The 18,212-nt window shown below is 46.8% G+C and overlaps 1 protein-coding gene across 2 annotated transcripts in view; it reads left to right on the top strand.

Annotated features, from left to right (window-relative positions):
• ME3 (malic enzyme 3) overlaps positions 1–18,212 on the top strand; it is a 194,698-nt gene that overhangs the window by 162,575 nt on the left and 13,911 nt on the right. For both annotated transcript variants that reach the window (XM_020286644.2, XM_076002409.1), the window contains one exon: positions 4,441–4,550. In XM_020286644.2, the coding sequence (XP_020142233.2) occupies positions 4,441–4,550 (110 nt within the window). The remainder of the gene's footprint in view (positions 1–4,440; positions 4,551–18,212) is intronic.

Here is an 18,212-nt window from a genome sequence, read left to right as displayed (position 1 = left end):
TTCCCAATGGAGGAAGAAATCCAGCTTGATTACCTGTTTAGCTTTATCTTTTGCAATATTGCTGTTAAAATTAAAGTAAGGCAGATTCTAGAGTCAGAGAGAGCCAGATTCAAATTTCAGCTCCACCACTCACCAAGAGCAATAGAATAAGTAACTTGATTTCTGTAGCTCAGGGTTTCTTCTCTAGAAACAGCACCTGTATCATAAGGTCGTGTGAAGATTAATTGAGTTAATGTATGTGAAGAGTGCAGCATGATTTATTACCCAGCAGGAAATAAACACTCAATAAAGGCTAGCTATTTTTGTTACCATTGTTGTTAGTATTTTAGTGAATATGCAAAGTAATTGATAACTAACATTTAAATAAGTGTTATGGTGAAAGCCTATTACCTATATTTGGATGTACATGAGTGAACTTGAGAACATTTTTTTTCACTAAGCCACTTAAATTTCCACTTTGAAATTTTGGTTTTGCAAGCTCAAAACACTAAATTTCCACCGATCTTTTCATGTATCCACCTCTTCCTAAAACATTGAACTACAGTATTGGCTCACCATAAGTGTCCACTAGATGTTTCTAGATGGATCAATGGATGATGGATAGTTGGATGGGTGACAGATGGATGGATGGCGTATGATTGGATGATGGATGGATGGATGGATGGATGGATGGATGGATGGATGGATGGATGATGTATGGTGCTAAGACAGTCACTGAAGTAACCACCTTTGGTTCAGACTGGATAGTGGTCCTATTTCATAAAAAACCATAACAGATAGGCTGAGGGACTTGGATAACATGGTGAGGGGCCCAGAGATCTCAGTGCTGACAGAGACCAGGTGTAGTGGAGGTGAGGGGACATGGAAGGAAAGACTACGGTCAGAGACTGAGGGGACAGTATGAAATCCTAGAATAGGAGTGGTTTCTGGTGATAAAAGGTCTGTGCAGCAGCCATGGGGATGGGTGCCCAAAGCAGATAGCGGTTCCAGAGGTCCTTAAATCCAAGGAGTCCTAGGAGTTCTGAGTCCAGGTTATTGGATGGGTGATCCACCTGGTCTTTTATGAAATTCCAGGTTAGGATTAAAGTAACCTGAATTAACAAGGTTTTACTCTATATTCCATCAAATTACTCCATGTGAGGGAACAGGATTTCCGATATAAAACTGAATTAAATGTGAAATAGTATCATGCACTGAACAAAAGTACTTATTTATAATTCTTGCTTTATTTTTACCTTAGCAGATGAGTGGTGGTGTTGCTTAAAGCTTTTGTGTGTGTGTGTGTGTGTGTGAGAGAGAGAGAGAGAGAGAGAGAGACAGAGAGACAGAGACAGAGAACGTTCATTACATTGTTTTGTTGTCTGACCTTTTCAGTATTTTAGCTCCAGGCCAGTTGTGGAGCAACACTGGGAGTCTTGTAGGAATTATATATAGCAAAATGTCACCAGCAACCAAAGACATTCTGTTCCCCCCTTCCAATCCAAATACTTGAAATTCATACCCTGAACAAAAATCCACAGTAAATTTTGGCCTGGCGAGCATAGCATTATATTTGTGCATGGGAGGTTTTATTTGTCGTTTCTGTTCCTAGTACAAGGGAAAGAGAGCTGGATGGGGGTCAGGAGACACAGTGAGCCCCCACCGCAGCCCCATCAGCTCTTGCTCTGTGACTATAATATGAGTTGTGCCAGAATGACACTGTGTAGCACTTCACAGTTTAAAAAGCACCCCCAGACTTTAGTTCATACTACTGTATTATACACTTGAAGTATGCTAAGAATAGACCTGAAGTTTTCTTACCACACACACAATAAGTGGTAGCTATGTGAGGTGATGGATATGTTGATCAGCTTGGTTGTGGTCATCATTTCACAATGTATGCCTATACCGAATCACCACATTGTGCACCTTAAATACATACAATTTTTATTTGTCAATTATACCTCAATAAAGCTGGAGAAAAAAAATCACCCTCAGCTTTTAACCCTCACAACAGCCCACAGGAGATGGCCAGGCAGATATTATTGTGCCCACTCACACTTGAGAAACTGAGACAGAATCGAGCAGTGGAGTGACATGCGCAGGTCACTCGGCTGTGTGTGGGAAGCCAAGTTGGGTCTACAGGCTCCCGACCCACGCCCGGCACTCTTAGCCCCGACTGTGGCAAGTCCCTGCCTCTGCGTGTCTGCCCCTGTGACACGATCCCATGTCCAAGGACCCCCACCAGCGGCTCTGACCAGATAAGGCTCTGGAGGGACCGTGGCAGGAGCAAATATTTGCCCACCCATTAGCATTTCTGCAGGACGGGGTAAGCCATGCACAAAACTATGAGGACAGAAAAAGTGTTTTCTGGGACGTTTCAGTGCTCCTCATTCCCTCATAGCCACCGGCCTCATCAGAAAGATGCCACTGAAAGCCCTGACTTCAACATCATACAAGGTATCCATGTAACAAAAGCATTTATACCCCTTTAACATTTTGAAATTTTAAAAAATATATTAAAATGAAAAGAAAGATGCCCCAATTAATTGGTACAAATATACAGTTAGGTAGAAGGAACAAGATCTAGTGTTCACTTACACAATAGTTAACTTTAACCATCATTTATTATATATTTCAAAATAGCTAGAAGAGGAGATTTGGAGTGATCTCAATATGAAGAAATGATAAATGTTTGAGGGTATAGATATCCAAGTTACCCAGATTTGATCATTACACCTTGCTTGTATCAAAATATCACATGTACCCAACAAATATGTACAACTATTAGATATCCATAAAAATTAAAAATAAATAAGTTGAAAGATGCCCCAAGAGCATAGGAAGCCCACCAAGTGGGTGCCCCAGCCACCTTGTCTAACAAGGTAAGAAATCTTTCTACAGCTGGTCCCAAGCTGGTCCCAAGCCTATAGTTTGCACTAGCTTGGAAGGGCAGGCCACTTCTCCCTGTCATGTGTCCTGACACTGCTTACATATCAATCAGGACATTTTTTCTCAATGACCATGACCTCATGAATTGACCAGAGATGAAACCTATTTTTTGTCCATGTGTTAAGTAAGTTTTAATAATTCATACCACACTTGCTTCCAAAAAGGCTAAGAGATAACAACAAAACTATCAAACACCAGGATCAAAGAGCAAGAATGGAATAAGAAGGAAATCTGGATGCAGAAGGCCAAGGCTTAGGGGGCCTATTGCAAATGAGCAGAAAACTTCACTCTCAGCTTCCTTACCGACAATTGTTAAAAGAAAAATAGGGGCCAGGCACAGAGGCTCATGCCTGTAATCCTAGCACTCTGGGAGGCCAAGGCAGATGGATTGTTTGAGCTCAGGAGTTTGAGACCAGCCTGAGCAAGAGTGAGACCCAGTCTCTACCAAAAATAGAAAAAAATAGCCAGGCATGGTGGTGCATGCCTGTAGTCCCAGCTACTCGGGAGGCTGAAGCAGAAGGATGGTTTGAGCTGAGAAATTTGAGGTTGCCATGAGCTAGGCTGATGGCACAGCACTCTAGCCTGGGCAACAGAGTAAGACTCTGTTTCAAAAAAAAAGGAAAAATAGGTTATAAAACTCCAGCAAACCCAGTCACTTTTTAGAAATACCCTGAATTCTAGGAGGAAATGCTAACAGAGATTTTAAATAAGACATAGCAAGCAGCTTCATGGGCATTCTCTTCCCCCACCAAGGCAGTCTCTCTTGAAGGTCTCTAGACTGTCAGAATCAGAACCTCATTTAAAATGTGGGTTCCTGACCCCTGTCCCCTGACCCCCTCACTGAGTGAGACTCCCTGTGGGATGGGCCTGGTGACCTGCTTTTTAGACAAGTTCTTTAACTGATTCTTCTGTACCTGCAAGTTGGAGAACACCTTCGCCAAGATGTTAGTAGATGACAGTGGCTTAATCTAATGGCCTTTCCCAACCTTACATCTTACCGGGGAATAATGCCTGAACCCAGAGAGATCTCTAGTGAATGAACTCCAGGCCTCAGGGTCCAGCAGGGGAGATGTTTGGAGGCTGCAGAGGCTCCCCAGCTACCTGTGGTTGGGAAGCTGGGCTCTTTGCATGTCCTTGGGTTTGGCATGAGCTTTCTTGGGGGATCTCAGGTGTCCATGGGCTATGGAGAAGGCAGGTCCCATCTCAGCCCTCCTGGCACTCCCAGGGTTGCCATGGCAACCCATGGGAGCTACCAGCCCAACAATAATGTTGGCTTGTGTGACCACAAGCCCAGTGCCCTACTCTCTCCCTTCCCCATCCTTGTCCACGATGGGGCAGGCAAGGCTTCAAGCCTAGGAGTCCAGGAGCCAGCCAGGTTGCAGAAACCTAGATGAAGGAACTAGGCCACCTCTTGCCCCTGGCCTGCACCTCCCACCTCCCCAGTGCAGCTGGGATCTGCCAAGAATATGCCGCAATGGGAGGTACATTTTCTCCTCTCCCTCCACACAGGTTTGGGATAAATTGCCTCATCCAGTTTGAAGACTTTGCCAATGCCAACGCCTTCCGCCTGCTCAACAAATACCGCAACAAATACTGCATGTTCAATGATGACATCCAAGGTAGGTTTCCACCCCCCTGACAAAGCCACTGGAGACTAACACCTTTTTTCAAAGCTCACCAGGATGCCTAAGGGGTGGGGAAGGAGCATCACCTCATAGCTGGTTTGCTGCCAGCAGTTATTAAAGAAAGAATGTTAAACTTGGATTCAACTCCCACTTGGCTAATTCTTAGTTATGTGACCCTGAACAAGTCCCTTAACTTTGCTAAGCCTCAGTGTCCTTGTCTATAAAATGGAGATCATTACTACTGCAAAGGTAGGTAAGAATTATGTGATTTAATATATGTAAGAAATTCTAAGCCTTGTAATTTACTAGCTAGTTGAACTTGGACAAATCACTTCTCTGACCACAGTTTTATCATCTATTGAATGGAGATGGTAATAACTGCTTTGGAAGAGTATTGTGAAAATTTAAAGAGCTAATGTATAGAAAGTACTAGCACATATAACCCATTGGACCAAAACATCAATCTCCATAAAAATGACCTTCCCCAGCCATAAGAACTTGCTTTTGGATTTTCTAAACACAAGGTGTATCCCTGACAGGGAGTCAGGACAATTCCTTCTCTGAACTTGGCTGGAATGTGTGCTGCTCAGAAAGATAACCCTGACAGACACTGGCACCAGGGACACAGAGCACTTCAAAAGACAAGATGAAGCATCTTTAGTTCAGGGTCCACGTGGTTACTTATTCTATGGCCCAGAAATATCTGAAGGCCCTTGCTTCTTGCTGTGGAGGTGCTAGTTTATGAAGGTAGGGTAGAAAGACTGGCCTCTCAAGAATTATCTTGAGATAACTGAGAATTAACTTGAGATAATTAACTGATCCAGGAGTTCACAGGGAGGAGCACTGTGAGCTATTCCTAGCATTTTGTAAAGCCCAGAAGAAATCTTGGTGACTCCATGTAGGTTATCATTTAATAAATGAGGCTTGTCAAGCAAAATCATTTAGAACAAAAGATCTATGTCAGATAGAAAGAACAAGTTGGTGGGGGGCAGGTGTTTGTGCTTAGAGATAAAGATTGGCCAACTTCTTGTCTTACCAGATGTTTTCTCTAGAAGCACAAAGAGATTATAACTTTTCATCAAGTGAGTTAGAGATAGATCTAAGAGTATCCAAACCCAGGTAATAATAGCTAAAGTTTATAGCTGAATGCTTATTATAAATCAGGCACTGTTCTAAGCATTTTACACATTTAATCTTATGAGATGTTAGCATCTCTGTTTTATAAATGAAGAAACTGAGGCACAGAGAGAAAGTAACTTTCATAGCCAGTAAGTGTAGAGTTGGGATTTGAGCCCTGGCATTTGGACTCTAAATTCCAAGTTCATGACCACTCACCATACCATTCCCAGATCTGATACTCATATTGCAAACCAAGTGTTTTCTTTTTTTTCCCTCATGGTCTACATTATAGGGTATAAGAAATGTGGTAGATGATTTTTTTGTATTGGGTGTCATAAATTTTTAAAAGGCAAGATATCAGAGTTACAGCATACTGCTAGATAATTAAGTTCAAAATACATGACTTCAGTGTCTGCAGAGTGGGTGCCCAGAGAGAGGAGACCCAGAAGGGGAAAGCTGGGTCATGGAAGCGCCTCCACACCAGCTGTCTTCCCTCTGTGTCCACCTTGCCCGGATGCCCGGGCCTGGGGCAGGCATTGGCAGGCCTAGCCCAGTGTCACCGAGCCAGCCAGGACACAAGCAGGGCAGGATAGTGCCATCCAGGAAGACTGGCTAGGGGAGGAAGCATTCTCTCCCTGCTTCCAGTCCAGTCAGGCAGGGGTGGGTGTGGCCCTGGAGGAAGCACCTGCCGCCAGCCCCTGCCCAGCTACCCCGGCATGCCACTCACACGTGAGTCAGCCGCGGGACAGCCAGCCCCCTGAGCCCACTGGGCTCCCAAGGCCAGAGGGTGGGAGTGGAAATCACGTCCATGCAGCCGGCGCACCTGGTGCACAGTCTCCAGATGTACAGACACACAGACAGCCACGTTTGTCTACATCCTCATAAACACACTCACAGGGACACAGCCGGGCCCTGCCGGCCCCCAGCCCCCATCCGCCCATACTGCTGCCAGAAGGCACCGCTGAGATGAAAATATGACTCACCATGCCACCCCCTCTCTTGAGAAAGTTCACACTCCTCCACTGAAAACATAAGACTTCACGATCTCCCTTCTCCTCTGACCCTGCCTTCACTTTGACTCCTGTGACCTCCTTACCGGTCATTCCTCTCTGCGTGTGAAAGTCCCGCTCACCGTTTCCCATCGTCTTGGCGGGAGCAACTCCTACTCACCCTTCAAGACTCAGCTCCGGGGTCCCCTGCCCAGGCGAGGTCCCACATGAGCCCCTGCTCCCCCAGTCTGATTCGGTACACACCCCGGTGCTCCCCTCTGTTAGTCTCTCACCACCCCGCCCCGCGAGATGGCAAGCTCCCTTCCACAGGCAGGAACTGCGTCTTATCTATTCTTGTTCCCCGGCTCCCGGCACAGTGCCTGGCTCATTATAGATGCTTAATAAATGTTTAAAGAACAAATGAATGATATCTACACACACAAACTCACATTCTACGGGCACACCCACCCATTCATGTGTTATGTCTACTCTGAACACCCCCATGTGCTCCTACTCAGATGTATACACATATTCAGATGTATACACAGATGTATACACATACGTATGTGTATACATATGGAGATAAAGGGCACAATCCAGCGTGGGCTGAATCTTCCATGTCGGACCCTTAGACCTGGAATTCCTCGCCAGTCTTATCACTGCCCATGCAGCAATGAGAACACACATCACAGCTTCTGCTCCCATCGCTAACCAGCCGTGACCATGGCGGGTCCCTTTCATCACTGGGCCTCATTCTCAGGTCTGTGTGCTGCAGGAGTCAGAGGAGGGGATGGGGACAAGGAGCAGGGGACGAGAGCAGCTGGATGCCGGGAAGCATCCAGCTCAGATGTATACACATATTCACTCAAGATTCTCACAGAGATTTCTATGTCGATCCCTAGCTAAGGGGATATTTTGAAGAAGTCGGTCCTAGAGCCTTTAAAATAACCATTCTTTAAAGAATTATCTCCTCATCGATCACTATTACTTCAAGAACGGTACCCCCTTTCGCCATCCTTTCACAAACAATTTTTTGGAGCTGACCTTTGTGGGAGGTGGGAAGTGCGGTGCTGGGTCAGTACTTCCCTCTAGCTGGTTATCCTGAGAGAGGAGAAGTGCGCATGCGCGAGGCGGGTGATGTATACACATACAGCAGATGTATACGCATATTCAGATGTATACACATATTCACAAGTGTGTATACACATATTCATAAGTGTATGCTGCATGTGTACACGTGGAGTTTTTTGTTTTCAATTAAATCGATTCATTTGTTTAAATTCGTTTAAATTTGTTTAAATTTTATGTCTTGCTTTTAGAGTCTATTCGCTCCCAGGCAAAGCCAAGCGGGATAGTTTTCTGGGTCCCTGAGCAAACAGAAGAGGAATTTCCCATTCTTTTCTCAGAAATTAAAGACTGAAGCCATCAATCTGGAAGTCATGAGGAGAGCTGACAGGTAGTGCTGGAACGGCAGTAGCACGTTGATCAGTGCAGCCTGCCATTTAGGTGTGACCATGTCATTAACAACAGTAAAGAGGTGAGCATGGACATGCACTGCCCACCTCCTCCTGCAAGGAAGGGCTTGTTGCCCAGCTGACTGCAGGGCTGTCAGCACATCAGGTAGAGCCTCAGCTACAGAAAGCCACCTCACCCACGGTCCTGCCCTGCTGGGGCCATCCTCATGCAGGGATGAGGGAATACAAAGGCCTAGCTGCTTCAGTCCAACGGACAGCTCAGTCCAGAACAGCTCGAACTCCCCGTGAGGCTGGCTGAGGCTTTGGGGCCTATGTCACAGCTCAGCTTCCCCCCGGACCCATCCCCCTTCCTTCCCCTCCTTCCCACAAGGGTACTTCCTAAAAACATCCCCGACATCCATATGTCTCAGAATCTGCTTCCCAGGGGACCCAAACTGTGTCAAATATTGATAGTTTGCATGCACACAGAAATTTAGGTTGAAAGAGTGCTTTTCATCCACACTATCTCACAAGTTCAGGGCAACAACTCCCTCCCCTTGTGGGAAGGCAGACATAGCTGTCCCACGTCACTAATGAGAAAACTGAAGTCTAAGGGGTTAAAGCTAGCTCACGGCCCCACTGCCAGACAGACGCAAAGCTGGGACTAGAAGCTAGTTATTTCTGACTTGGAATTCTCCCCACTCTCAGTGATACCAAACTGCCTATTGCTCCCGTGTGTGTGTGTGGGGGGGGGGTGGAGAGGGTCTTCTCATTAAGGACTAAATTCCAGACCTGCATGAGTGTGGCAGTCGCTGCTTCCCGGCATCCAGCTGCTCTCGTCCCCTGCTCCTTGTCCCCACCCCCTCCTCTGACTCCTGCAGCACACAGACCTGAGAATGAGGCCCAGTGATGAAAGGGACCCGGCACGGTCCCTTAGTGACGGGAGCAGAAGCTGTGATATGTGTTCTCATTGCTGCATGGGCAGTGAGAAGACTGGCGAGGAATTCCAGGTCTAAGGGTCCGACATGGAAGATTCAGCCCACGCTGGATTGTGCCCCTTTATCTCCAAATGCAAAGTAAGGAGAAATGAAATAGAAGACTACATAGCTGTGTTCAAAAGTAGGAGAGGAGTACCTCCATGCACAGGATTGAAGAGGGTTGGGAGACGGAGGGAGGGAGGAGCGAGCAGTGAGGAATCACAGTAAATGGAAACCAAAACCACACCGCACGTGGGAGCTGGGGACCAGCCCAGTCCACCCAGCAGGGCCTGGGGACAGATTCTCAGAATCTGCCTGGGACCCACATGTGGCGGAGGCTGGAACCAAGCAACCCACGTGAAAATGAGACTAGGGCTGTGCTACCAGCTCTGCACCCCAGCCCAGCCTCGTATCCTCAGTGGAACAAGGAAAGATATAACTGAAGTCTGAGCGCCATGAGAGCAGGAGCAGGCCTGGTGCTGAGCAGGAGCGCGGGACACGTTACCTGAACTGTCTCCCAGCCAGTCCCCCTGTGCCATGCACCTCAGAACCACTGACCCCAGGGGCCAGCCATGGGGCTGGGCCTCTGGAGCCCCTGGAGATAATGGGAAAAGAGCTCCCCAGGGCTTCTGATCGGCTCTGCCTCCCGCCCCAGCTCAGACTCACACGAGGCTTCAACCCAGGCCCAGGCTGGTCCTTGGCAAGCAGAGCTGCCGACGCACTGACTCATCGCTGGCAGCCTCTTCAGGAATTTTGGAAAAGGCAGATGCTCAGGTGACTTTTGTTGTTTCAGCTGGGTCCAGAGAAGCATCTTTGCTCTTACAGGAGGAAAGAGAGGCCTGAAAGGGGAAAGGCAGTGTGGATGGCCAAGCTGGGGGACAGGCCAATTCCATCTTAGGGAAGGAAGGAGAGCCACGCACAAGGAGCCAGGTCCAGAGCGCCGGCAGCCTAGTGACCGCAGGTTCCTGGCCTCCACGTGCAAGCTGACCACACAGCGTGGCCGGAGATGGAAAGCCCCGCTGGCGCACCCGCCCCAAAGCATCCTCCGCCCCACCAGCCTTTCCTGGCCCTGCCTCACCCCAGTCCTGCCATATCCCGGGGCCAGGCAGCCTGTCAGAGTACCTGTGCACTATGTCAGGCCAGCGTGACCCTTCCCGCTTTTAAGTTTTAATCGTGAGCCAGAGTGCTTAACAGTCAGATGTTGGACTGAGACAAGTCTAGGTCTGAACCTCCACTTTCCTGCTTTGGGGCTTGGGCGAAGTGGCTTAAATTCTCAAAGCCTTCTTTTCCTTATCTGTAAAATGGACATAGCAGTTTTAACAGCCACAGCTGCTCATCAGCCAGTATCGCCAGAATGGCCAGGGTGCTTTTATAAAGGCAGCATTTATTCTAGTTGGTTGGAGCCTATGTCAGTTCATTGTTAGGCATTTCCAGCTCGTTCATGGCACTAGGTGGTTGTAGGATTGTAGTAATGTACAGGCAGGGATAGGAATATACTCAGTTTCTGGTACCTATTACTAACATCTCTGGTGCATGGCAGGCTCTCAACACAGAGGATGGGAGGAAGAACAGAAGGGGCAAGACCCAAGACAGAGAGGTTTTGATGGGGTTGAGGAGGGGACAGGTGTGAGCACAGGACTGGGGAAGCCTGAGGAGGACAGAGAAAGGGCCCCGTCTCACTTTGCTCCCCTTTCCCTCATATACCCTATTCTTCCAGCCCATTGCATAAGTCACCATTCTGTGAGTTTTCTGCCACTCCTGTGACTTTGAATATGTTGGTCCCTTCACCTAGAACTCCCTTCCTGCTCTTGGCTAGTGTCTGTTTGTCCTTAAAGGCTCAAATGTTATCTCACCCAGGACACTGCATCCAGAGCCAAGCCACAGGTGCCCAGATGACCCCATTGGACAGTGGTCACACACTTTGCAGAATGCTTCAAAGTTCCCCAGGGCCATGGATGGGGCTCTCAGCCAATGGAAGATGATAACCTCATTGGCATGGGACGGGGGGACTTTGCTTTGGCCTGGATGCTACATAGGGGACAGACGGGTAGGGACAGCCCAGCTCTGAAGACTTTGTCCAGCTGTTTTGTCCTGTTTACAAGACACCAGGGTTACTTCTGGCTGTCAGGGGTCTAATGCCCTCTCTGGCACCCTTGCCCACCACCACCGCACACTGAGCAGCAGTTCCAGGTCTTTCCTCCGTCTCTCCCCCACGGTGAAACTCCCCTAGTCTCTTTAGCCTTGTCTCTCCCCAGTTCCCAGAGCCTTCCTTTTCACTAAGTCCTGAATCCTGAGGCTTTTCTTCTCTTCCAGTGCTGTCCCCAGCCCTGAGGTTCATATTGGTTTCCTGTATCTGATCCTGGCTCCTCTGAGACCTATGCCCCTTTCAGCCTGCTGCAACAGCTAAAACCCCAGCGAAGCCAAGAACACGGTAGTTATTCCCCCTGGCTCCTTCCAAACTGTGGCAGAATAGGCCTCACCCTGCCTTCTCCTTGAGCCAGGAACTGCCCTCTAGAGAGTCCAAGGGCTCTAGAAAACTCCCTATGACACAGAAATAGTGTAGTGTTGAAGTAGTCTAGAAGGACTCCACTTGGTGTCTAATAAGGAGAACCTGAATTTTCTGAACATTTATACTGGCAGCTCCTGAAAACAAGACTTTTTTATTCATCTTTATATATTCAAGGCCTAGTCCAGTGAAGGCCCGGAACAGGCATTCAGTACATGCTTATGAATAAATGAATGGCAGTAACTGCTGTGGGAATGAATGAATGGGAGTAGCCGCTGTGGGAAGGGAATTCTTGTGGATTATGGAGGTAGCGCTGGCCCTATAGTAGAGGCTGTCCAGTCCTGCCAGGCCTCCAAGGCCACCTTGGCCAGACCCTGACTGAATCTAACTCTCCCTGTCCTTCTTGCTGACTGGGTCAGCAGTCCTCCCTCACCTGATAAAGCAATGAATTTTTCTCTTTTCTCCAATAATCTGTTGTTCAGCACGGAACCCCTTTAACGTTGTCAAATGCGACTGTTAAAAGCAGAAACTACATTTTCAGCTTGTCCTTTTGTGCTATTTCCTGAACTTATAACCTCAAGCACTCAGTTTGCAGGAAATGTAATTATGGAAAGCTCCCTCTAAAAAAGAAAACTTGGTTTTCTTTTGTCATGAATGGGAACAACCAGTCACACTCTCAGCTGCCTGTGGCATTTATGGGCACAAGCCATGTCCCAGCACATCCCTGGACCCAGGGGCTTCTCAGTGTAGTTACCTTCAAAAAGCTAAGTAGCTCCCTCCCTCTCCAATTTTAAAGCCCTGGCACATAGCCCAAGAGCCCCCGAAAAATGCAAGTTAATAATGGAGATGATAATTTTACTGTCAAACTTTATAATTTGGGGCTTAAGAACTGTTCTTTTTCTTCTTGAGCTCTGGTCTTTAGTTAGCATGTCTTGTCACCTCTAAGGATGGCCTCCAAAGAAGATCCCAGAAAAGAGACCATAAAGAAGTAGGCAGGGAGGTACTCAACGAGTATGGGGCTCCAGAAGTCAAGTGCAGAAAGAGTTTCCCAAAACAAAGAATGGGCAACAGTATCAAATGCTATGGAGAGGTCAAGGAAGAGGAAGACTGAGAATTGACCACTGAATTTGACAAGGTGGAGGTGCTTGGTGGCCTTGACAGGAGGTGGGTCAGTCACTTGATTTGACTAGGTTTCAGGGAGACTGAGAAGAAAGGAAACAGAGGCAGCAACTATATTCAGCTAGAACAGTTTGCTATGAAGGGGCATATGAAATAGGGTGGGAACCACATAGGGTCAAGGCAGGGCTTTGTAAATATGGGAGCTTTATAACATATTTATATGCTGATAGCTACGATCCAGTAGAGAGATAGAAATTGCATATGCAAGAAACAGGGCAGAGAATAACAGGTAAAATTCCTTTAGTGGACAAAAAGGATGGGATCCAGGGCACAAGTGGTGCTCATTTGAGTTTGAGACACACTGAACTAGATGTCCCCAACAGGAGTGGGGACAGGACATCAGTGGTAACATGAGGAAAGGCAAAGGACATGGACACGGAGGCAGGGAGGGCTTATACATTTGATGACAGGATTCAGTTCTGTCCTGATTGTTTCTATTTTCTTTGAGCCTCACTTTCCACTTCTATGGGGAAAAAATGGGAGCACAATAGTATCTACTTCATAGAGTTATTGGGAAGATTAAATGAGCGATTATCGGTAAGCACATAGCACTGAGCCAAGGCCACAGTACGAGTAATCAATAAATGGCAGCTGCCCTTGTAGCCTTTTATTGAAACGTGTGACTCTTCCCCATCAGATTTCCTCACACTTTGTGTTCCCCATCCCTTCCAGAGCCACAGCTGAATACTGGCATCCATTGTATAACTTCACGTCCCTCTGCCTCCACTGCCCCCCTGCTCAGATGACCCCCAGGGAAACCCATAATGCTTCTCCTGCTGCCTTCAGCTGTGGTTTGGAAAGGCAGCCTGAGCTGCACAGACCCAGAAGGGTAGAAGCAGCAGCTCAGGCTTCCTTGCTTTGCTTCCAACTGGGCAACTGAGCAGAACGAGCCACCTCTGCTTCTGTTTCCTCATCTGTACAATTGCTGAATGTCATGAACTCCCATCCTCATCCAGTGGTCAATTTCCGAGAGGTCAGCCCAGATATCTAACCTGCAAATAACCCCCCAAAATATTTGACACCCAGAAACGAAAAGACCCATCCAGTGTGGTGTCATTGAGAATGTCTCTGATGGAATGCCTTCGGTGCCATCTGGTGGCATGTGCTGTGCACATCACCTCCCTCCAAGGAGGCAGAAGGCTGCCCTGAGATAGAATTTGCTATGCAGAAAACTCCCTCTACCCAGTGGCAGGAAACTACAGCTCGCCTAGAGAAGCCATCTAGTTCACTGTGTCTCAAACTCAAATACACAGCATCTGGAGAACTTCTTAAATACGAATTCTGACTCAGTAGAACTAAAATGAAAGTGGGTTTTGAGGGCAGAGAATAAATGAGCAAATAGTGGTAAGCACATAGGGCTGAGCCAAGGCCACAGGAAGAGTGGTCGATAAATGGCAGCTGCCCTTGCATCCTGTCACTGAAATGTGAGGAGGCAGAAATGGGGAGCTACTGCCATAAGAAGTGGACTCTGGAGAAAGTTATGGACAAAGAGGATCTGGGGACTTGTGGGGAGGGTTATACAATGCAGTTCTCCTCACCACCTCTTTAAGTGACTTAAATAATTACTTAATTTGCTTTCTGATGCTTTCTTGGATGTCACCTTAGTGTTTCTGTTCAATGCAGTACAGTGCTGGCACTGACCATGCTACAGCCCAGCTTCATTGAGGTTAGATAAAAAGTAGATTTTGGAAAAGAAGGGGTGGTTAAGAATGTCTCGGGGGAACAAGGAATGCCCTGCTGATCATTTGGGCTGAGTCTTAAGGAACAGATAATGAACTGAAACAGGGTCATATAGACAGTGGAGGGAAGCGGCGAAGATGGAAGACTAGAAGCAGCCTGCACTCGCCGCTGACAAGGAGAGGATTAAAGGTCGAGGGTAGAGGTTCACCCACGAGGGGTAGGGGATGGAGCATCTCAGAGAGACCATTGTGAATCATCAGAGAAGCAACTGGGGACACCCAAAGTTGGGGAGAGAGAGGCAGGGTGATCCGCTTGGCAAGTTCAGAAGTACCTGAGGGAAGCATCCCCACATGGGAAGGGACAGGGGACAGATCCCCCAGACTCCACACTCTCCCAGCGGACACTGCAACCTGAGCAGTGAGGGGGCTTCTCCACCACAGCAGGGCTCTGAACGGATCAGGGAGCTGCATGGAGACTGTGCAGCAGCACTGCACCGGACAGCAGGCACAGTGGGGTCCCGACAGCTTCTGGTCTCAGGTTGCTGTGACAGACACCGATCTGCGCTCTCACCCTCAGGGCTTCTAGTCTGCAGGGGGATCGGCTCCATAGCAGCCACCTCCCCATTACCCCTGCCAGGCCAGAGAGGAAGCAGGGAAGGGCAGGCCTCTCGTGTGCACTGTTACTGGATGCCATACACCCCCCAATCCCCCTCACCGGCCACCTCCCAGGGATCCGAGTACCCACCGGCCTTCAGTATCTGCCACCACCATCTCACCATCTTGATAGCACTGCCGCTACCACCTAAGTAACACTACAGCAGCTGACCTGGGCAGAGGTACAGCCCCAGCCAATGGGCAACTCCCTGCCCGTTCAACCACAGGTGGCCCAGACACTGCAGCCCATGACCTGCCCAAGCACAGCAAAAGCCCCTCAATCTGTCTAGGCACCCTCCAAGGTCCAGCGCCCTTCACAGCTGCCCACCAAGGTCCTGCAACCTGTGCAGGCACCTGCCAAGGTTCTGCAATCCACCCTGCTGCTGGCTTCAGTCTCACAATGCAACCTGGTGTCCGCCAAGATCTCACAACCTGACCCACCACTAGCTGCATCCTGTGACATGTTCGGGTACCTACCAAAGTCCCACAACCTGCCCCACCACCGGCTGCAGTCCCAAGATGCATCCAGGCACCCCCAAATGTCCTGCAACTCGCCCAGGCACTGGCTAAGGTCACACCACCTGCCTTCATGGAGAGGGACTTAGCCCCCTGCCTGAGTTTCCAATAGCAGCTTGGGGACCAACCCACCACTCTGTAAAAATATCACCCAGCACCAACTCACACTGTGACAACCACAGGAGAATGGGACAATGCAGGTGAACAGCTGCATTACAGGCTCTCAGTGAGTCTGCTCCTCTCCTATGGGGTCTGGGTCAGTCCTCCAAAGTAGGACACAATAGCCCTATCTAGGGACCTCTCCTTTTTCTAAGTAGGAGAGTTCCCTGAAAAGAAGAACAGGTGTGCCTCAAACCTATCCACCCTGAGTTGACAGAAGAGGTTTCAGATAAGAAGAAACTAGCAAAAGAATTTAGGCAACATGCAAAAACCAGCTAGGTCCACACCCTCAAAGGATCACAGTATATCCACGGCAGTAGACCACAACCAAAAGGAAATTGTCAAAAATGTCAGACAGAAATGTGGAGAAAGAGATGGAGTAGGGAAAAAAATGACAGAAATGGAATTCAGAATGTGAATGGCAAATAAGATAAATGAGACTGAAGAAAAAGTTGAAAACCAGCACAAAGAAGCCAAAAAAATATTTCAGGACATGAATGAAAAATATGAAAAACTCACAAAAGAAATAGCACAAGAAAGAATATCACAAAACTTAAAGAAATGAAAGAGTCATTTAAGGAATTATAAAATACAGCAGAAAGCCTCAACAACAGGCTAGACCAGCAGAAGAAAGAATCTCAGAGCTTGAAGACAAGGCTTTTGAACTAACCCATTCAGTCAGAAAAAAGATGCAGAGAAAGGAATAAAAAAGAATGAACAATCACTCAGAGAAATATGGCACTATGTGAAATGAGCCAATATACAACTTATAGGTATCCCAGAGGGAGAAGAAGAAAAAGCAAAAAGCATGGAAAACCTATTTGTAGGAATTATTGGGGAAAACTTCTCTGTTATCACCAGAGACTCAGATATCCAGATACAAGATGGTCATAAAACACCAGGGAGATTCTTAGGAAATAGGACATTTCCAAGACACACAGTCATCAACCTGGCCAAAGTCAAAATGAAGGAGAAAATTATACAAGCTGGAAGATGAGAGCAACAACTGACCTACAAAGGAAAACCCACCAGGCTAACAGCAGATATCTCAATGCAGACCTTATAAGCCAGAAGGGATTGAGGCTTCATATTCAGTCTTCATAAAAAGAATACAGCCAAGCCAAGAATTTGTATCTAGCAATACTAAGTTTAATACTAAATGATGGAGAAATAAAGGCTTTTCCAGATAAGCAAACACTAAAGGGATTTTTCACTACTAGACCTGCCCTACAGGAAATACTCAAAAGTGCATTATACATGGAACAGTACACTAGATACCCACCAACGTAAAAACACTCAAAAGTTAAAACTCACCGCTCTTGTAAAACAATGGCACAAGAGGGAAAACAAAACAAAGTATCATCCAACATAATGAACAGAATAGCATCCCATATAACAATACTAACACTGAACATGAATGGTCTGAATAATCCAATTAAAAAACATAAACTAGCTGAATAGATGAAAAAACACAATCCAACTATTTACTGTCTCCAAGAAACACATATAAACCATAAGGACTCACACAGACTCAAGATAGAGAGATGGAAAAAAAATATTCCATGCAAATGGAAACCAAAAGTAAGCAAGTATAGCCATTCTCATGCCAGATAAAATAGACTGTAAATTAACAATGGTAGGGAAAAAAAGATAAAGATGGTCATTATATAATGGTAAAGGAAGCGATTCAACAAGAAGATTTAACAATCCTAAATATATATGCACCAAACACAGAGGTTCACAGATTCGAAAGAAAGAAAGAAAGAAAGAGAGAGAGAGAGAGAGAGAGAGAGAGAGAGAGAGGGAAAAGAAGGAAAGGAAGGAGGGAAGGAAGGGAGGAAGGGAGGAAGGGAGGGAAAAGAAGGAAAGGAAGGAGGGAAGGAAGGAAGGAAGGAAGGAAGAAGGAAGGAAGGAAGGAAGGAAGGAAGGAAGGAAGGAAGGAAGGAAGGAAGGAAGGAAGGAAGGAAGGAAGGAAGGAAGGAAGGAAGGAGAAAAGAAAAGAAAAGAAAAGAAAAGAAAAGAAAAGAAAAGAAAAGAAAAGAAAAGAAAAGAAAAGAAAAGAAAAGAAAAGAAAAGAGCATCTTAATTGCCAGGAACTTCAACACCCTACTGACCAAACTGGACATATCATCAAAGCAGAGAATGAATAAAGAAGGATTGGACTTAAATGAGACTCTAGAACAAATGGACCCGATGGACATTTACAGAATATTCTACCCCCAAAACTACTGAATATACATTATTCTCATTAGTATATGGGACATTTTCCAAGATTGATCATATCCTAGATCATAAAATAAGTCTCAACAAATTCAAAAATATCAAAATCATGCCATGTATCTTCTCAAGCCACAGTGGAATAAAACTACAAAACAATTCCAAGAGAAACACTGAAATCTACACAAAGTCATGAAAATTAACCTG

The sequence above is a fragment of the Microcebus murinus genome, chromosome 4 (genome assembly GCF_040939455.1).
Source record: "Microcebus murinus isolate Inina chromosome 4, M.murinus_Inina_mat1.0, whole genome shotgun sequence".
In the NCBI taxonomy this organism is placed as follows: Eukaryota; Metazoa; Chordata; class Mammalia; order Primates; family Cheirogaleidae; genus Microcebus; species Microcebus murinus.
Note: the sequence above shows the minus strand (reverse complement) of the source record. Positions and strands in the feature narration are given on the sequence as shown.